At 45.7% G+C, this 22,113-nt stretch overlaps 1 protein-coding gene across 12 annotated transcripts in view; it reads right to left on the bottom strand.

Moving 5' to 3' along the window:
• sox5 (SRY-box transcription factor 5) overlaps nt 1-22,113 on the bottom strand; it is a 90,073-nt gene that overhangs the window by 32,073 nt on the left and 35,887 nt on the right. For 10 of the 12 annotated variants that reach the window (XM_035147593.2, XM_035147594.2, XM_035147597.2 and 7 more), the window contains exons 4-6: nt 14,409-14,495; nt 8,951-9,123; nt 7,324-7,392 (exon numbers count right to left, since the gene is read on the bottom strand). In XM_035147593.2, coding sequence (XP_035003484.1) covers nt 7,324-7,392; nt 8,951-9,123; nt 14,409-14,495 — 329 coding nt within the window. The remainder of the gene's footprint in view (nt 1-7,323; nt 7,393-8,950; nt 9,124-14,408; nt 14,496-22,113) is intronic. The other 2 variants (XM_035147600.2, XM_035147605.2) reach the window with 1 other exon arrangement.

Here is a 22,113-nt window from a genome sequence, read left to right as displayed (position 1 = left end):
AAACTAACTGCATGCGTTAAAATGGCAGCGTGTCCCTTGAAATCAAACCCCTGATGGGGGTCGTTAGGTCTTTGACCTGTACTCCCGGTTGCACGGCACTTTGTTCCCTCTTTACAACTCATCTCGTCTCTCCCCCTTCTTCCTCTTATTTTGCCAGGAGGCCAGAGCGGTAATGGCTGAATGGGACAATAAGCAGGTAAAAGCTGTTTGATGTGGAAAATTGATCTGGATTGATGGAAATGGCTGGAAAATGGCTCCACAATCATAAGGAATGCGGCTGTGCCACGACACAATCAGGTAATGTCTCAGTGATGTAGGCACTTGAAGTGGTTAGTGCTTGAGACAGGTAAATAGAGAGAGAGAGCTGCTGTCGCTCAGAGTGAGCATGCGGCGCTTCCAGCTTCCCCTGTCTGTGTGTGTAATACTCAAGTTTCCCTGGGCGTATGAATGCTTGTGTACTGTAAATACCTATGTGTGTATGTCTATTTGTTTCTGTGTGTATGTGTCTCCTCCTCCCCCTCCCCCTGCTCCTGTGTGTCGGCACGCGGCAGCCAGCAGCACTGTAATCAAACTATCACAGCGCAGGGGGAATAGCGCTCTCTTCAAGCGGCTCCTGTTTCCCCCCTTACACCAAAAACAATAATTACCCCACCATTTTGGTTAACCATAAACCGCCGAGCCGCCTGCGCCGCGCGATCAGAAGGGAGAGGCGTTCCAGCGCAACGCTCGGACAGGACCCCCGCGGGGACGAATCACAGACAGAACATTTCCACTTTGCCTTTCAGGCCTAATTGGACATATGCTGGAGTGGAGCTGGCTAGAAATACTGTAATGTACCGTAGGGAGGAGAAGGAGGAGGGGAGGAGAGGAGAGGAGAGGAGAGGAGAGGAGAGGAGAGGAGGAGGAGAGGAGAGAGGGAGAGGGAGAGGGAGAGGAGAGGAGAGGAGAGGAGGATGAGTCCGTGGCAGCTGTTATACGTACATACTGTGCATAGACACAGTGGCACACATAGTGTATGACGCCTGAGTGTGTGTGTGTGTGCACATGGCTTAGCGTTCTTTCTTTGCAGATGAAAATATCATAAAAGATCCTTTAATAGCATCCAAATCTCCTCCTGTCTATCTCTGCTTCTTTCTGTCTCGTAACAAAAAGCCGGCACACAATGGGAAGACATTTATCAGCCTACAGAACTGTGGCACAAAACACATAAGTCTCCACAATGGAATAAGAAGATCTAGCAAAAGAGAAAAAAAAGGAACAAAATGGCAAGAAAAAAGGCCCAAAAGAATAAAAGAAAAAAACGGAATATAACGACAGAGACAGAGGGATGGTGTATGGAGGATTCAATCCCTCCCATATGTTGTTGTTATAATAGTTGAGTTAGATATGAGTGTAACAGCTGCTGAGCTGATGAGCAGCACCGCTACCCTAGCATGCTTACTGGCACACACACACACACACACACACACACACACACACACACACACACACACACACACACACACACACACACACACACACACACACACACACACACACACACACACACAGACCTGTAAAGTGCAACACACACATATATGAGGCAGAAAACATGGGTCAGAACAAGTTGAGCTTAACAACGAGAAAGAAGGGACTCCTCTGAAACTGTCTGAACTGTGTGTGTGTGTGTGTGTGTGTGTGTGTGTGTGTGTGTAGGGGTGAGAGGGTGAGGAGGGTGGGGACAGAGGGGGGTTTGTCTACTTGCCACTGGAATGGACCCATCTCCCTGACCATGGCCCCCAGTGCATTCCTTCTTATTTACATTCCTTTGCCATCTACAAAATGACTTAATCTGATATTTATCCTTATACTGGATATACAATAATGCAATACCTTAAAGTGGATTACGGGATCTGTATGTTAGCCCCGTGATCACTGATCATAATGTAAACTTTGAAAGCGAGACAAGGACAGAGAGCTCTCCCAAATCAGAGAATGAGAATCAGAGACAAAGAAATGGATTGACAGAAGAAGAGGAAAAAAAGTCTGCACGAGAACTTAAGGGTGAAAGAAACAGAGAGAGGAAGAGGAAGAGTGAGGCCACATCTATCAGACAATCTCCAGATCCCACATAAAGGAAAAGGCACATCTCAAACAGCAGGCACTTTGGGGAATATTGCACTCCTCCGCTTCTCTTTCACATCAGGCCCAAAGCGAACATGAAAACCTACAACACACACAGGCAAAACATCACACTGCTACGACTGTGGGCTGCTGACGTGGAGAAGAAGGGGCTCCACGTTTTATCTGCGCACCCCTCCTCCACACCCAGAAGAGAAACCTGAAACAAACAAAACTCGCCTGAAAATCCTCTAATCAGCGATAAGGGAGCGCAAAAAAAAGAATGCAGAGAGCATCATATACTAAAACGAAAGAGTGTGAAAACTTTTTCCTGAGAACTTTCACGGGGGCAAAGATGACGGAAAGAAAGAGTCACGTCGACATCTCACCCAGGCGAGAGAGAACTTCTCAGGAAACAAACAGTCGAGAGGGACACCAGAACGAACGAAAGAACGAGTCAGAGAAGGAGAGACGGTGAGGGGAGCAAGAGTTGGATAATTGGCAGCGAGTCGAGGCTGCGTTCACCACGCGCCAGGCGGCACAGCTTGAACTTAAAGCGCCGCTGCGGCATAATGAAGATGTGGCCGCTAATTAACATATGGGGTGCGAAACAGGTTGGTTGGCACGCGGCGCGCTAAAAACTCCAAGGTAAAGTTATTATTGGGGAGTAATTAGCTCTATGAAGTTAATGCGCCGAACAATAGCTGCCAGCGCCGCACAATATGGCTCGCATCTGAGCGCGCAAAATAGCCCCCGCTTAAGTGCGAGTCCCACAGCTAAAATCTGTTGGCGACCATATGCTCCGGCAATTAATGCAAGACCTGGATGACCTATCGCTGAAGAGGGGACGTGTGAGCGATAGAACCAATAATTAATTTGGAGAGAGAGAGGGAGTGAGAGAGAAAGAGAGAAGGAGCCGGCTTTTAATATTTGTCCATTAAGTTGCTGTGGAGGGGGGCTATTAGAGGCCAGCCTGCTGTGAGTGTAAGGGCAACGGTTCGTGTCACAATGGCACCGCAGTGGCTAGGACACACACACACACACACTCACACACACAGGTACGTCTGTGTGTGCGTACATTAGAGAGAAATCATGTGAGCGAGGGTAGGTCTCAGTGGGAATGGCTGGTTGGTCGTGGTCCAGCTTACGTGTGTGTGTGTGTGTGTGCCTGCACATTGACACATTTGTGTAAGTAAAACACAAATTACACTGGTTGCGGTGTAATGGGAGTGATTAAACAATTACACAGGCAATTGGGTTAGCCGCTCCTATGCACAGAGTACAGAGGTGCTGGTGTTGTGTTGTGTGTATGCAGTGTACTGTATATGTGTGTGTGTGAAAGTGAATGAAAGGCAGGCTATTTTATATAGTCTCTGCTTTTCTTTTCCTTTTCCTTTGCCACAGAATGAAAAATACTCGGCACGGACACAGGCTGTGCTTGTGACTGCATCAGGTATCACACACTGAGAGGTGTGTGTGTCTTTGTGATTGAGTTACCAATGTAGATTAGCCTTAATAGGGAGCTTGTTAGCCGCTATCGCCAGCATGTCTGGCCTCTCTTCAACCAGTCAAAGAGTCAGGTGGCTTCACTCATTTTCTCATTCTTCCTCACTTTCTCTTCTTCTCTGTCTGCTGTGCCGACTCCCACTTACAGCAACGGTGGAGCTCGATGAGATTAAAGACAGCACACGGGGGTACCACAACAGAGTAAGACACGTTAACAGTATGTTCGCGAGTGTGTGTGTGTGTTTTGGTTGAGTAAGTTTTGATTCATTAGGCAGGACACACTTTTGTCCCCTCATCCCTCTGTTTCAATATACATTGTGTGTGTGTGTGTCTATTCTATGAAAATGTGTGCATGCTCTCAAGGTAAGCTCCGAGCCGCTCGGCAGGTGAGCTCCTTTCATCCCCGTCGCGGTTCCCCGCGCGCCAGCAACAGTCGTCCCCGGCAACACCGAGGGGAGCCTCGAAGACAAGTCACTTAATTAGAATGAGAGGAGACGAGAGGGAAAGCAAAGGGAAGTTTGAGGAAATGTGCTCACCCCTTCAAGCCTAACAAGAAGCCCCTTAGCGGGGGGTGGGAGTGAGTGTGTGTGTGTTTGAGTGTGTCTGCGTGTCTTTTTGTACATGCATGTTCTTATTTTCCTAGTTTTACCCTCTGACTGAACAAAATAAGGTAACAACAAAGTAAGGGTCGATTTTCTTGTTATTTACTTTCCCAGGGGGATAAGTTTTAAGGTCAGGCTTGGGGTTTAAGTTTAAGACTGAAATTTTGATTAGGTCAGTTGGGTTAAGGTTAAGGATAATTTAGGATCAGGCCTTGGATTGAGGGTTAGGATTAGTCACTATAGAGGTTAAAGTTAAACTGAGTTTAAATTCAGGACGTGGACTAAAGAGCAGATCAAGGGTTAAGCCAGGATTAGCTGATGCAGAATAAAAGAATCCTTGAACAATTTGTGTGCAACTACATGCAAGAGTGTGTGTGTATGTGTGTGAAAATAAATGAATCATAATCGTTGCTAATTTGTGGATAATTCCAGGTAGAATCAATTAGTGACTTGAGAACCCTAATGAACGCTGCATCCCAGTGTGTGTGCTGTTAATAGTGTATGTCATTAGCTGGTGTTGCTTCTGAACTGGCCTCTGCAAATAAACTTGCGCTCGCTCATTGGCCCGCACCGTGTTCGGCGGGTGCCGTCGGCCTAAATAACTGATGCTAACATGCATATCGGTAGCTTGATTTGGGTTTCGGGGTGCAAAAAAAAGGAAACCGGACGCGAGGACAATAAATAATTTGTCCTCCTTTCATGGGGGGATGTGTGTCACTCTCTTCTCTTTTTCATGAGCTTGATTATTCATTTCATTTCATCACCTCTTCCAAGTGGACGGTTGAAAGCATTCTTCACAGGCCTTTCGGGGTTTGGGTCTAACAAAGCCAAGGACGCACACAGACACAAACACACGCACACACAGACACACACACACACGGAGGGACAGCTGAACTCAGCCTTGTTGGGGAGAAATGCAATCACAAGGGGCTTATCATACAGACAAAAACACACACACACACACACACACACACACACACACACACACACACACACACACACACACACACACACACACACACACACACACACACACACACACACACACACACACACACACACACACACACAAACATACTGAACCTGGTGCCCTCTCCCTGGCAGGCCATTGTATTGTGGGATTGTGCGGACAATCTCTTCATGAATGATTAAGCAGTGTATTTCTCAACCAAGTCTTTGATGATGAGTGTGTGTTTGATCATCGGGCGAGAGTGCAACGCTCTCTGTGACTGCTTGCGATATGTGTGTGTGCGAGTGAATCAAGGCCCATATTTCATATTATTGTCCATATTTGTGCATACTTTGATGTGTGCGATGTACGTGAATATGTGTGTGTGTGTTGAGCTCCGGCGACGAGCCCCTGTTGATTGTGTCCCTCTCTTAACGAGGCTGCCTACAGCTGCCCCTGCTTGTGAGAAACTATTGTTGGGGCCCGTTCAATGGTGAGATGCTTGTTTGGGAAAAGGTTGCAAAGTCATGGGAAAAGAGAGCTTTGTCTCTGCGGGGTCGTGAGGGAGTGAATCATGAGCGGACGTGTTTATAGCTTAACACACACAGCTGCGGCAAACACACACATGCCACATACACGCACGGGTGAAGGGATGGACGCTCAAGAATGCACAGAGGAATCCTCAGAAACAAACGTGCTCTCTTTTTTTGTCAAAGGGACAAAAAAAAAAAAAACGAGAAACAATTCAGAATTTAGCTCGCACAAAGCAAATAAACACAGCTGCTTTACGCAGAACCGCAGACTCACAGAGACACACGTCCCACACACATGCTATCACAAGGTCTCTTATCACACAAACTGTGCATGGCTAAACTCTCCGGAGGAAAGGGAATGTGCGTCTGCCTGTGTGTGTGTGTGAGCTCCTTCTTGGACAGGGTGTCTCTTTATGACACAAAGCGCGGCTTTCTCAGCTCAAAATTCAGTGTCGTCTGCCTTTACAAAGGCCTGGGCTATTCGGTCCAAGCCACCTGGACCAACATAGAGGCTCCAGTGTAGCCCCCCCCCCCAAAAAAAAAGGACAATACTTCCATTTTTAAGTGAATATACCCCCACCCCCATTTTCACTAGACCTAAAGACAGGGACCTTTTAGTTCCATCTACTTGGTCGATATTTTTGTCTGTTTAAGACTATGTGTGTGTACAAGCGACATTATTTGATTTATGTAACAACAAGGTCGCTCCAAATAAGACGTCAACTCAGTTTGTGTGTCCTGGTGTTGCCTGGTGAGGAGAATTACTCCTGTGCATGTCAGGTGACAAAGAGCAGAGGGAAACATAATCCTTTCCTGTTCCTGAGGGGAGAAAAACAAGCTGATTACAACACCAAATGTGTGTAGAAGTAAAAGCCAGAAAATGCTTAATTCTATCTACTGTTATTTCTCATAACTCTGCAGGATATGTTGTATATATAACTACTTTTACACCAAAATAAGCAGGTATATGTGAGTTACTTAAATGCAGGTAAACCCCACAAAATAAGGCTATTTTACCTTTTAAATTGAACCAAATAAAATAACCGCTCACCATGGAGGGCTATGGGTCAGGGCCGACCCTCTCCTTCCCTCCCCTCTTTTTCTGTCATCCCTCTACTGTCACCACTAAATGGCCCAAAAATAAAAACAAACCCTGGATTTTTCTGGAACCTGTTTCTTCATCTCACCAGTGTCTTCTGGCCGAGTTGCCTACTCTAGATTTGTACAACGCAGCTGTCGCTGAAGCGAGCCAATCTACTGCGCTCTCTGCAAAAAGCTCAGCAATCACTCACAGACAGAATGGAATAAACATTAGGGAAGTGTGCTTCACTGACAGTCTGATGTGTAAACTTTGATTTATATAATAAGGACTTAAGATGCACACACTGTACTTGCCAGCTCCCAGCTTCTGATTTCTCCAAACAGACTGACCACTTTTAAGTGATTACACAGGTTGTGAATAGTTGCGTGCATGTGTGTGTGTGTGTGTGTGTGTTTAAAGGGGAGGGGATGTAATAAGTCACAGCTGATTCAGGTCCCAAATGCTGATGGCTGAGCAAAGAAAAGTTGTAACAATCACAGACACAAGATTGAACCCCCCTCCACCCATGACACACCCACACACCGGCCTCACCTGGATTTGTTGCTGCAGGAGGTTGATTTTGTGTTGCTGCTGCAGAAGCTGCTGCTGTTGCCGGGCAATCTGAGGACAGAGCACACAACGCACTTTTAGAGCGTACAGTATATATAGTACATATGTGTGTGTGTGTGTGTGTGCAAAGGCCCTAGGGGAGAGGCGACACATCTGCAGGTTTCCGAGGCCCCATTTGCACGACACAGGGCCGATGTCCTGCGATGAAATATTGAAAAGCTCATCTCATCTGGACTCAGCTCATCGCCAAACGGACAATCAGTGTCACACCGACACACTTACTGACAGCATTCTCTGTCATTTTGATACAGAGAAGGACTCTGAAAGAGTCTGTATGTCAGGATTTACTTCCTCAGGTTGAGTCAATTCTGTGGCATTGGGGTTTATAAAATGTATACAATCCATTTAAGACAGTTTGGATGAACAAAAAAATACATAATAGTCAACGTAACATTTTCAGGTCAACAGGCGGCTGTGACTGAGGGGGTATAGTGGTCGTCCACCAACCATGAGGTCAGCGGTTCGATACTCAGTCTTTCCCATCTGCATGCCGAAGTGTCCTTGGGCAAGATACTGAACCCCTAAATGGCCCCTCATAGATGTTGAATGCACTAATTGTAAGTCGCTTTGGATAAAAGCATCCGCCAAATGACATGTCACAACATCCTCAAACTGTCATTCATTACTTATAACCAATTTCTTTGTTTGCTCTTCTTTTGAATTCATTCTTACTTGTTTTGCATCAACGCCTCAGCTACATTCCAAAAAAATATAATTAACTTCTGCACAGACAACTCTCCAGTGCTTAATCTAGTGGAATGGAAGCACTAAACGTGTACAGTACACATATACACTACTCATGGTGCTCATACGACAAGACTCATTGAATGTGCACTGGTGCGGGATGCAGCCAAGGGCACTGAACGGCATTGTGTTTGTCACAGGTGATTTGTCCTTACAGCTGTGTTCCTGTGTGTAAGTTGTTCTCTTTGTAAACCCGAGCTTTCCAGGAGCGAAAAAGCACAACAAAGAGGGAAACCCTTCTCTATGCAAATACCTGGCAGACTCTTGCCTGGGAGCTTGGAGTGTGTATGTGTGTGTCTCAGCGACATCCACTCCAGCACTACATAACCACTGCTCATTCCTTTGCAATGTCCCTGACTACATGTACACTATATGAGATGTATGTGTGTTTGCACGTGCATGAGTGTGTGTGTGTGTGTGTGTGTGTGTGTGTGTGTGTGTAATTGAGAGAGACAGTAGAGGACAGAGAAAAAACCGCTGTGTGATTTGTTGCTTTCAATCATACCTGTGAGTCCACCTGCTGTAAATCTGCGTGAAGATGTCTGATGACCATTTGTGATGTTTCTGTGTCTATGTGTATGTGAGTTATGTGTGTCCATATAGCATTTGATTCCAGAATGTGCCTTTGTTTAGTGTTTACAGCCAGGCAAAATAAATGCACAGGCTTTTTTATGTGGTGGTATCACTGCAGGGAAAATGTGTTTTCAAAAAACACATCAGGAAAAACCTGTAGAGTTTGTATTTTTAACTTTTTTTTTTGCAGTTTAGGCACACATCATACTTCCAAATGAAACACTTCCTCTACCTGGTCCTGTTGCTGCTTGGCAAGCTCCATCTGTTGCCTCTGCTTCTCCATCTGCGAGGCGGCCAGCTTCTTCTGCTCTTCATGGGCCGCCAGGAGCTGCTCCCTCAGGCTGCTCAGCTGACCAATCATGCCCATGAGCTGGCGCTCTTTCTCCGCCAGGCTGTCTGGGGTACCTATGGGGTTAAGAGGAGAGAGTAGGGGGGGGGAAAGGGGTCAAAGGTGAGATGGCAGCACTTTGAAGAAGAGAGCAAGACTCGGCTAAGGTTACGCAATGAAACTGGGCTATTAAAACCTGATTGGTACAACTAGAAAGAATATCTCTGCAGTGTTTTGGTGAAACAAACTATGATGCACTTTAAAAGCTGTTCAGATGTAGCAGACAAATAGACAGACAGTAAACCAAATGCTACAACTGCTGACTGGGATCTGTGGTTCACCCTTCAGTCAAATTGCAGATATGTTGTTAATTATGTGCCTGCTGTCGTGTCCTTCAGCAAGGCACCAGCAATCTGCAGTTTGATTTTCCTTGGAAGTAAAATTGCTTTTTCTCTACCTCAAATATCAAAAGTAATGTGAATAAAGTGAATATGCTGCAAAGGAATCAGCGTTAGTTATGTTTCAGCCCAATAGATTTAAGGGAAATAAAGGGATCAGAATACGGCAAAGAACAACATCAGAAAAGATGCACGGTTACATGAACATACAAGATACAAAGTTGGAAATTATATATATTTTTTTTTAAATCAAGCTGAGATGTGACGGCGTGGTTTTCATCGTGTGTTTGACATTTCCATGGCTATCCAGAGGTCAGAAAGGATTGTGGGGGTGAGGTCGGAGGTCAGAGGTATGAGGGAAGCGAGGAAGGAACAACAAAGCGATGTAAAGCTATCCATGGCTTGTTGGTCAACTTAATATATGACTGGTTAGGGGTTAGTTGACAGCAGGAGGGGGGCACGTCAGCGGAAGGTGGGCATATGTGCTGCATGCTGAGTTGTAAAACCAGATGTTGACTCCTTTCCCTGGGCACAGCAGTGATCACCGAGACCACATCCGTTACTGCCGTCATTGAAATACAGAATAAATCTGGCACTGAAACGTTTGTAAACAGGCAAAATCTGGTGGCAAAACAAATATAAAAAATCGTAGCCAGATTCATTCTTGTATAACAAACACAATAAATCTTCAGCCTGGTTTAAAATTTACATTTTTGCGCTAAAACTTGAGGAAATATCTGAATTTTATTTTATTTGGTGGTAAATATTGCGCAAATTCAGGGATTCGTCTTTTGCCATGCTGTATTTGTGTGTGTGCGTGTGTGTGTGTGTGTGTGTGAGAGAGAGTGTGAGAGACAGAGGGGGGAAATAGAGCAAAAGAGAGAAGGAGAGTGTCTGGTCTGTGTTTACCCTGCAGTCAGCCAACCTCCTGCTCACATTTAGCATGGCCTGACCTTTGACTCCTTAGATCCTGACATACCAGCTCCATTACACACACACACACAAACACACACACACACGCTTCCACACAAGGCCTAAATCATTCAACAGGATGTAGTTAGAGAGAGGCACACTGAGGCACAATCAGCACGAGTGTGTGCGCACATGTCTGGTCATATGTACCGATGTTTGCCTACATGACTTTGTTGTGTGTGTGTGTGTGTGTGTGTGTGCGCGCGCGTGTGCATGTGGGTACGCGCATGTGTGGAGTAGCACAATCCTCCATTGTTCTTCAGCTGCTACCTTTAACAGGGCCACATTCCTGGGCCAGTCAAACCAGATGAGGAAGGGAGAAAGAGGGAGAAAGAGGGAGAAAGAGACGGGGGAAGGAAAGGAGAGAAAGGATAAAACACGAGAGGGGAGATGAAAGGGGGGAGTCGGACGAGGGGACGGAGGGAGCGAAGGCGGCGAGCTGCGGCGGCTGACCTGCCCTTTGACCGCGCGGGGAAGGTGAGAGCCATCCATTTGTCCTCCCTGTTGGTAGCCACTGCCACCTCACCTCACCCCCCCCTCAGCTGCCCACCGACACCCCCCCGCACTCCATCCATCCGCCAACAATGAACAATAAAGGCAACTGTCGGGAGCGCTGGCCGCTGGAAAAATAAACACGCCGCTGTCCTAACTCACAGACCCACCTTTGTAGAGCCAGAAAGAGTGTGTGTGTGTGTGTGTGTGTGTGTGTGTGTGTGTGTGTGTGTGTGTGTGTAGCCGAAGCTGACCAAGACAAGAAAGAGCCTTGTGTTAAAAACGTTAGCCTGTTCAAAATGGGGGTGGGGGAGGAAGGGGGCAAGAGGGAGAAGACGAAGGGTGGTGGTGGTGGTGGTTGGGGTGGGGGTGTTGCAAAGGTGAAATGATGGATCAAAGGGGTCTTTCTTGCTGGAGCGTTCGTTTTAGGGTTAAGCCCCCCCTTTGCACGTGCACACACACATCCATGCACATACACAAATGCAAACACAGTAAAATGAGGTACTTCTGTGCAAAAGCACTGTGTGTGTGTGTGTGTGTGTGTGTGTGTGTGTGTGTGTGTGTGTGTGTGTGTGTGTGCCGAGGTGGAGGGACATTCTGAGTAGTAAGGTGCGAAAGAGAAGACAGACAGTCTATTCTTTTTTTCATACAAGCTGTTCTCAATCCCCCTCTCAGCTGTGGATCTTTCATCAGTAAACCAGGCTATTTGCAGAAGACGAGGGAGAATCCAGGAAAACAACACGCTTCCTAACTGAGACGAAGCTCTGAGAAAACTTGTGAAGCTGCGAGCCGCTCCTGTCTCACCCATTCAGATTTTCCCTGGTTCAGCCCCATAAATCAACCTCGCGTCGGCCTGTTTCCTCAGCTGCTGCGAGGCGGGAAGGTGGATCGATAACTGGTTTCCTCCATCGGTTCGCACACATTCCTCCTTAGGCAGATTGCTGCGGCCTGTGCTTACCTACAAACCTGCCGGACCAGCACCAACCCCACTCTGTTTTTCCCTCTCAGTACACACATAACTCGCACTACGGCGTAATTAACCAATTTGTAACAATGTAATACTTGTCACCGCGTTCGTGCCGCTAATTAATGACCCCGGCTGCATTGATAACTCCCCCACGGTAAGGAGGGAGGTGTGGGGATGAGAAGGCTGAGGAGGGAGAGAAGGAGCAGAGCGGAGGGAAAGGATAAGACAGCAATGAGAGGTGGAGAGGAGAAGATGGTGTAGGGAAGATAAGGGAGTTAAGAGAAGAAGAGGGAGGGGAGGGGGGAGACAGAATCGGTACAAGAATGTCGACGGAGGAAAACAGTCTGGAAGTATAACAAGTATATTGAGAAGTACATTTACATGAGCACGATAACCATATTACTGCAAATAATCAAATTGAGTTGATTTTTTAACCTGATCCAATTTAAGTTTGATTAAAGCACATACAACATGGTTTGTGGTAACCTGATTTTCCCAGTACATGGCTTGTGTGGCGACAGGACTGGCGACATGATTTGTAGCCTGAGTATCTTACCGTCGCTGTTTATTGCATCTCGCCTTAATATTTTTACTGAGCATGACAATCGGCGTTATTTGTTAATATTATAGTTTTTTCCCCCAACACTTTTCTGGCCACGACTGTTAGGAATACTGCTGTTTCCCCTTGAATTGGGTTATATTTAAGTATTTTTGCAAGGATCAGATTTAATGTAACGTAAGAAGAACTGAGAGGGAACAGGAAAACACTGTTCTAAGTAGTTTCACTTATGGTAAAATGAGCTGCACAAGTTTGCAGTCGGCTTTTCTACAAGTTCTACAGAGGGTAATTGTGTTATAAATGTTACAGAGTTAAGTAAGTATCATTATAACAGGCTCCATGTAAGTGACTTATGTGTAAATGAGTGAGTTTTGCTATGGGAGCTGCATGGGGCCTTTTACTGGAGGCCAACGGAGCGGGAGGTGGTGGCTCAAAATCACTGCTCCACACTCAAAGCTCTTCAATGGAAATGGATTGAGGGTGAGGGGGGGTTAAGGGATGCACTGACACACACACACACACACACACATGCACGCACACACTTGAAACAAACCGGTGTACGCCCACTTTCCACATATTTCTATCTTTTCCCACAATAATAGCCAATAACGGTTTACACTCACCGACACACATTATTATGTCAGCACTCTTAAGACAGAGCCATGGACAAGGGACATACACACTTAAACTGCGCACAAACACACACACATCGTCACACACACTGATACTCTCATACATGCTCCTGATATTGCTCCCCAGCTGTTGGTGTGTGGTGCGCCAAGCGGGACGCCCCTACATAGAAATGTCAACGCGACGGGGAGCTGGGAAAAGGGGGTTTGATCAATGGAGCCCCCCTCTCGACAGCGACGCCGCTCCGCGAGCTTCTTTGATTACATATTGCTTTGCTTCCTAATGAAGCTCAATTACGAGAGTAGAACGACAGCTTTGCCCCGGAGTTACAGGGAATAACAGCCAGTCCCTTCCACCTCTCTCTCCCTCTCTTTTTCTCTGCCTCTCTCACATCTTTTTCCCTCTTTCCCTCTCTGGCTGATTCTCGCTCTTGCCCGCTCACAGCGCAGCAGCTCTCTCGTCCCCCTCTTCTTTCCTGCGCTCTGTTCTGTTCTGTCTGCCTCGCTCTCAGACGTTAAGAGCGGCTGGTGTGGATAAAATGGGTGATTAACACTGAGATTAACACAGAGCTGATGAACAAGCAGAGACGTCTCTGACTTTCTGACCTGTTGGTTAAACGCACCAGACAAAGACTGGTTCAGTTCAGGGCAGCTCGGTTCATTTGACTCCAGCTCAACTGGATTCAGTCCATTTCTGTTTATTTCTATTTAACCAGATTTTCCTCAGATTCCTTTCACTTTACTTACAGGCTTATGCTGTACTCACTGCTCATATTACCGAGGCATTTATTCTTTTTTTAAGTTATATACGTGTTTTCAGTAGTTGAGGAAGTACTCCAGTATTTTGCTTTCGTAAAAGTGCAAATAAATAGACAAAAATGTAGCAGTAGAATCAAACATATTTGTTAAAGTATTTGCAGATATAGTGAAGTAAAGGTGAAAAGTCCCCCCCCAAAAAATCTGTTTAAGTAAAGTACAGGCACATGAAAAATGTACTTTAGTAATTAAGTAATTACAGTAATTCAGTAAAAGTACTTAATTACATCCCACTATTGCCTGTTTTCCCACTTATCTCTTTACATTATTGTAAATCGACACCGTAAAACGACAAGACGCGTTCACTACTTGCACTTTCTTTGCAATGTAACCATGGATACGGACAATGAGCACCTGAATTACTTTTGACACTGAAGAAAATGACGCGGATATAGATTTGAAATGAGTCTCTTGATGATTTCTAAATAGATTTATGGACAGTTTTCATGAATGGACATCAGACATGTCTTCAATCAACAGTTAAGTGCAGCTCCCTTTAGTTTAGTGGTGTACTTAGTTTGTACCGTACCTTTAATTTCTCCAATGTGCCCTGAGCCCATGGCCAAAAGTTTATCCTTCCAGTCCTTCGACAACAGCCTCTCAATGCTGGGGGCCTCTGTTTAGGTGAGGAGGGGGGAGGCAGAGGAGAGAGAGAGGGAGAGCAAGAGAGCAAGAGAGTGAGAGAGAGAGAGAAAGAAAGAGAGAGAGAGAAAAAAGAAAGAGAGAGAGAGAGAGAGAAAAAGAGAGAGAGAGAGAGAGGGATTCAGTTGGCTGGCCAACATGACAATAAAGCTCATTTAAAGTCCATTTGCTGTAATAAAGGCAGCGGCAGCTCAGCCTAATGGTCGCATCAGCAGGAGAGAGAGAGGTGGAAAGAGAGGAGCTGATAATCGAAAAAAAGAGAGGAAATCTGAAGAGCAAAAGCAAGTGAGAAAAAAGAGAGAGAGAGAGAGAGAGAGAGAGAGAGAGACGAAGCAAGATAAAGAGAGAGACAAGTGGAGGAGAAAGGAGTAGAGAAAGAGCGAGAGGCTTTTTCTCCCCTCTCACCTGCTGCTAGAGAATCATTAGCCCTGTGGGTCCTGAGACAAAGAGGGCCTTAATGCACCCACCACAATGGACACATTATCAGCTAGTGCTTTGTTTTCAATACACACTCCACAGACCCTAACACACACACACACCCGCAGAATCACTAATTACAATCCTAACTATGGCCACGCTCACACATGGATGTTCGCACGCACACACACACACACACACAGTGGGGGTAAAGGGAAATGCCACACATGAGGGCACACACATGGAGATTCAATGCTTGATGTGTGCACATACTCTATCAAAGTATCTAAACGCACGCAAACATGCATGTACACATGAATACCGCCATTAACCTGTTTACCATGTTGTCTATCTTTGACATGAACAAAGGGAGGTGATGAGGATGACTAAAAGGTGTGTGTGTGAGAGAGAGAGAGAGAGTGAGCGAGAACGAGAGAGAGAGAGAGTATTCTATTTACTGGGAGCCATCTGCACTAGGGATACGAGTCCTTGCTAAGGAAAGAGGTTTTACACTTTGAGAGGGGTGATTAACCAACGCAAACACACACACACACGTGAATGCATAAATACCTGCAAAACACACATACACAACAGATACAGTTGAATGCACTCATATATGTAGCTGCACACACACACACACACACACACACTGTATACACTCTGGCAAATGTTGAAAGCAGCTGAAAAGTTTGTTTGTTCCTGGATACATTTTTTCCCCCCAGAACGACAAGACTGATTTAAGAAAAAAGTCTTAATCTCGCTGGTATTAGACAGTTCTCTTGCACACACACACACACACTTGTGCCTGTTTTGACACAAACACTAATGCTCTCCACAGAGAGGGACATGTCAGGTGTATTGAGTTGAAGATCTTAGTGCTCTTTCTCCTCTAAGTGAAACACAACAAATCGAGGTACTTTTACCCGTCATGCAAACACAGTGATTTCCCCCAAACTCTATTTCTCCCTCTTTTTCCCATCTGTGATGGAGTGAATTTGGAGAAATGAGGAGGAGAAACCACCAGGAGATTTTTGGGATTTGAAATGTCACATGATCCCAAGCAAACAAGGAGGTGTTGCAAAGAGAATCGAGATGTACAAGGCTTGCTCCGGCACACATGAAGCACAGCAGCGTGTCCTACCTATACCTCAGTGTGAGTGTGTGTGTGTGTGCGTGCCTGCAGCCTCCCTAGAGGCCTGAATCAGGTCCTTCCCTCTGGCTTTGAGACAAGAGCATCACGCTCCGTTGATTACAATGAGCGCACAATTGCAAACACACACACTCTAAGCCAAAGATCAATACTGAATAGTGAACTTGCAGCCACTCCATCTCTCACTCCTTCTATTTCTCTTCCCCCCATCCTTGCGCTCTGACTGGTCTGTCCTTGCGGTTTTGACGCCGCCACTCACCCAGTTAGTCAGCAAACTGAGTTTCAGCGCCGCGTCCCTGTCAAAGCCTTCAGGGAATAGGTTAGCAGATGATGGGGATGAATGTAGGAGGAGGACGAGTAGAGTTAAGATAGAAAGAGAAGCGGTTGCAAAAACAAGGCGGAGGGAAGGAAACACTCGTAGAAGATGAGTGCGCTCCTGTGCTCCCCCCGCCCGTGACAGCTGTCTCACCATCACCCCAACAGGTGCTATTAGGCCCGGGCACTCCCTCGCTCCCTCTCTTCCTCCATGTCTCTCGCTCTCATCTCTCCCCCCAGCTCCCTCTCCCTTAACAATGACAGAGGCTTTTAAGCCAAAGAGCTTTGACAAGTGAGAGGGAACAACAAATGGCAGTGTCGCCTGTTCTCTTTCCATTGCACTCTCTCTCTCCATCTACTAGTTATTATTTTTATTTATTAACAGGGCTGCAGCCATTGTCCCCAGTGACAGACCAGGGCCACTTTAACTATTAATAAAAGCCAAGGGGCTCTTTCATTGTGTGGCAGACTGAAAAATGGGAGGAAATGGGCAAGAGGAGTGGTAGGAAGAGAAGGAGAAGAGAAGAGAAGAAAAGAGAGGAGAAATCGATGAGATCTCAATGTGAAATGAACCCCCACTGTCACTCTAACCTTAACCATGGTTACTACTTGCCTAACCCTATCCTTAACCTAAACCTTAACCTAACCTTGAAACAGCTCTTCACCTTAAAATTTTATGATTTACATAATGGGGATTTGATTTTTGTCCCCATAAGAAAGACAAGTCGCCAAAATGTGAGTGTGTAAACAGATTGAGATCCTCACAACTTGTGCATGAGTCAAAAGGTGTGTTTGGACATCCTGTAACTGTGACCTATCCCACGCATTAACTTCTCAAACTGGTCGTCTTTGTCTTTAAGTTAGAATATGAACTGCACAATGATCACAACTCCCCTGATACGAAACAATTCTTAAACAACTCTTTCCACGTCTCTCACATTCACGGATTTATTTGTTTCAGCTCAGCGGATGGAAATGCACATGATTCACATTTTATGTTCTGCAACTTTTCATGGGGTTTTCACAAGATTCGCTTGACAGTTGGATGGAAACACGGCGAGCGTCTACTATTGCTAATTAGGGCCAAGAATCACATAATAAAGGAGGACAGCACAACACTTTCCATGAAAATCAGAGAGGCTACTCCCTGTTCTTGTGACGTATGGGACACTGAATGTGTGTGTGTGTGTGTGTGTGTGTGCGTGCACACACGTACTATATGTCTGTGTGTGTGTGTTAGCGTTCTGTGAGGTAAGCGGGTTGAGTCTGGTACCCACGCAGGGGTGTGGGCCGCATATTTGCAGGGTGGGGTGTTGGGAGGCAAGGGCGAGGGACATTACCCTCCTCCCACTTGACAAGAATAAAGGGGTGAGGGAAATTAAAAGAAGATGGAGAGAAAGAAAGTGGAAGTGTTCAGTTCCACAGTGCACATCTTGTCTTTCTCCTCAAGTAATTTTAAAGAGACAGACTTAGATATAAATATGACAACCCAGGCATCTTTGGGAACTTTGGGCCTGGACAGGTTGGAGGGGTTTAAGATGAAAATCTGTCCGTTGATGTTTTGACCACACGGTATATGACTGCGAATCCCGCTGGTGACTTTCATGCGAAAGCGCCATAATTAATTAATCTGAGGGCGATGTTCCGATTTCTGATCCCGCACGGCTGAGAGGGATTCTGGGAAAAGCAGAGGGGGGAAAACGCTGACAATAACTCTGGAATTGTCGGCTATTATTTTGGCTCATTGGCTCAAACGGAGTCAAGCTGGTGCCCTGCAGCCGAGCCAAAACAACCCCGTCCACCTGCCGAGAGAGGCAGAGAGACAGAGAGTGAAAACAGCGTGTGCGAGCGTGTGTGTGTGTGTGTGTGTGTGTTAGAGCGAGCCCCCATCCGGCTTTTGGATCCACAGCGAGCTTTTGGTTCAGAAGCTGCTGGAGAGAGAAGGAAAGAGAGAAAGAGAGAGGGAGAGAGAGAGATGGGAGGAGACTCAACTTCAGTCCAGCTCACTCCGACCGACTTCACGAACAATACCATCTCTCTCTTTTTCTCTCTCTCTCTCTCTCTCTCGCTCTCTCACTCACTCTCTACTTTTCACTCAGACATTTTGCCCTGAGTCACCACAAGCGGCCAGCTCTATTTTTCCTATTATCTCATATTTGTGAAGCCTGGAGACCTTTAGAGGAGACGGTAGGGAGAGGAAGGTGAGGGGGAGGTGGTGGGTGTGTGGAAAAAGAGAGAGAGAAAGGGAAGGAGAGAAAGAGAGAGAGAATGAGGGGAGGAAAATAGAGAGAGAGAGAGCCCAGGCTCTCGGGTACACAACAAAGGGACCTCTGTGCCAGCGCCAGGCCCAGCCGGGCTCAGAGGAGGGTGGAGGATGAAGGAGGAGAGTGAAGATGAGGAGGAGGAGGAGGTGGGCCCACAGGAAAGCGCCCTGGCTTGGGACCCATGGCCGGCCCAAAAACAGACTCCACATTGACTTGGGCCTTGGCAGCCATGGGGAGGCTCCAGCTACTCCCCCCCCAACCCCTTCCTTCTCCATTCTCCTCCCCCTCCTCCTCCTCATCAACCACCCTCCCCCTTAAACTGAGAAGGGGTCAGCATTGAATAAGCAATTATACAAGCACTGGTGGAGTTTGTCTAAGACTTGCCACCCTGAACACTGAAGTATTGAGATGGAGGGAAGGAGTAACGGAGGGAGGGAGAGGGAGAGAGTGAGGAGCGGAGACGTGCGGTGAGAATAGCTGGCGGCCATGGCAGAGACAGAAGGAGTATGTTTACACGTGACCCAAATATTAGATTTAAACCAGTTTAAGGTGAAGCACAGCACCTGACATGCAAACACCTGAACCAAGTACGACAGACCAGGATCCCTCATCATTCTTTAGATTAACAATAATAGTAATAATAATTAACTCTAATTTGAGAGCATGCATTTTATCACAAAGTACAACATGCTGCACGAAAAGAAAACAAATGGTTTAAATACAGATGGAAATACTTAAATAATAATGGTAATAATTATTATTATTATTATAATAGAAATAAAAGTGCAATAATAATCTGTCACCCCAATTAAATTTAGGAATATGCCTCCAATTTTCCCGAGACTTAAAAGAAGACACTTAAGCCTAGATTTAGGAAGTGAGAGCAGACCCTTGACCGAAGATGGCAAGCAGAATCTGAATTAAAAAAATATCTTTAAAAGCCAAATCAAGTGAAATCTTATTATTATTCTGCCCTAATCCAACCTTTACGTCTTCATTTGGGTTAAAGAAAAAGAAAAATTAGTGCAAGCGTGAGGCGAGGCTGCAAACACACCTGCACAGACGTAGAAATAGTTTGCTCAATATAGATCCAAGCTGCACTAAAGTATGCTATAGATTTACCTGTCTCAACACCTACTACAGCAGTATTCAAAGAATAGGGCTGTGGTTTAAAACTAACAAGTTGTTTCTCTTACAAAAAAAAACAAGACCTGGAAGCAGCATTACTATTTCAATAATCTGAGATAACTGAAGTCTTTCAGTAGTAAAATGTTACAACTTTTAACAGACTGGATCTTCTACATTATGGAGATGTTCAAAGAAACTTCATAAAAGCAGAATTTGGAGGAGAAAAAAAAACTCCTCACTTATTTACACACTCTTGATACCACGGCTTTTGCTTTTTTACAGCGCGGCTACTCCCTCCACGCTGACGGAGCCAACACAACTCCATTACGAAATGATGATGTTGATATTTTGATGATCAATTCATGTCTGGTTGAGCTGGGCCATGTGTCTGGACACATTTTCATCAATTCCTTCTAAAGGCAGGCCAATCATTTCCAAAGCGAAGGAGGGCCGTGCCAAGATTACGGGAAAAAAAACAACACACGGGCCATATATGGCGGATTGAAAGAGAGACAGCGATAGAGAGGGAGATGTATCAAAAAGCTTTTTGTCCAAGCCCACCTCGCACCACCACCTCCGCAAGGTTAGCTGCTGAAAGTACCAATTACTGGCTTGTTGTTGGGGAGAACAGTGCTTGGCAACAGTTGCTGCCGTGGCTGGGCCTCTGTGTAAACACTAAAATCCCTCTCCTCCTCCTCATCCTTCGTCTCCTCCTTACTTTCTAACCCCCTCCTCCCAGTGCTCCCCGTCTCCCACTGAAGCAGGGGATCGCAGCAGAAAGAAACACTGTGTGTGTGAGTGTGTGCTCGTCAGTCCCCGGTTGCTCTCGCCGTCCGTAGTGACTTGTCATTCAGAAGCTGCTCCAAGTTTAGTTATTAATAAACATCCAGACCAGTAGGCAGGCTAGGGGGACACCAGGACACACACACACATACACACTGAGCGACATGACATCCACTTCTGAGAGTTCTATGTGTGTGATATTCACCTTGCAAAGTAAAGTTAAAGTTTTTCGGGTGAGGCGACAGGGGACATATGGTCCCCCCCCAAAGTACTGTGACAATCACAGACGCGTCTCTAAACACATTTCAGGGCGACACAGCTGTTAACAGAAAAGGCACACACAACATCACTTGCCAAAACACCTGAAGACTAACCAGGGAGAGGGTTTTATTTTTGTCTATTTAAAGCCAGACAGTATTAGAAATAAATAAATAAATAAAAACTTGAAAAAGCGACAAATTAGTTTTTTTTTCTTCTTGTGTGCAAAACTATAAAAATGTAGAATTTAACTCACAAAACAACAGATGTAGCAGAATCTTTTTTCTAATATTAGGAATTGAATGGATGTATACTATAGCAACATGTTTCCATTAGACGTGATGCTCTAAGAATAGGCCGCGGCGTGTAAAGTGAAAATTTACAAGGGTGTCAGTCAACAATTTAATAAATTGGAAATCCATTTATCTGAATACAGAGTTCTGCCCTTCACTCCACTGCCTTTCCCTAACAGATGGTGTTGTGGGTGCTTATGTCCAATTTGATTTGAACCAAACCCTCAGCCAATTTTTACACTGGCATGAAATCTCAGCGAGCCAGATCCACACACTGGCAGTCAGAAATAGCAGCGGAGAGGGCGCGACATTGTGAAAGAACGATGAAGGGCAAAATCTGGAGCGACATTCGAGAAAGTCGCCGAAAAACTTTCCTTGTTGTTTCATTTTGCTCGTGTGTTGTTTTGTGTGTGTGTGTGTGTGTGTGTGTTTTCTCTCTCTCCTCTGCATGTTGTTTTTGTGCCGAGCTGGAGAAATTAGCGATGCTATCTTAATGCTGTGTTTTTTTGCAGGAGACCAGAGAAACGGTCCTTTCACACACACACACACACACACACATTCACACACCATTTTCCCAATTGCTTCTGTGACCTCCATTATCATTAAATGGTGTTTGATAGCATCTAGACATTTGAATCCGCTGCGGACTAATTCAGCTCGGCCCCTGATAGCCACTGCCACCGCACCTTATTAGGGACAAGCTATGGGACCGAGCACAGATCCCATTTTCATTTTACAGCCTCATGCTTTACACGCTGAAGAGACCAAGTGTCAACTGTGGTACTGATAACCACCAAATACTGCCCGCTAATTGCCTGGTTAACAAACAGAGCCTCACGAGAGACATTTGAATAGATAATAGAGGCTCACATGCAACAATGGCTCATGCTGTATTTAGACTCAATGTGTTCACTGTATTAACACTCAGTGTATTTAATGTTTTCCTTTGAAACGCCGCCAGGTGAAAACATTGCTTTTCCTGAC

The sequence above is a fragment of the Hippoglossus stenolepis genome, chromosome 22 (assembly GCF_022539355.2).
Source record: "Hippoglossus stenolepis isolate QCI-W04-F060 chromosome 22, HSTE1.2, whole genome shotgun sequence".
Classification (NCBI taxonomy): Eukaryota; Metazoa; Chordata; class Actinopteri; order Pleuronectiformes; family Pleuronectidae; genus Hippoglossus; species Hippoglossus stenolepis.
The sequence above is the reverse complement of the archived record's forward strand: the minus strand, read 5'-3'. Positions and strand labels throughout refer to the sequence as shown.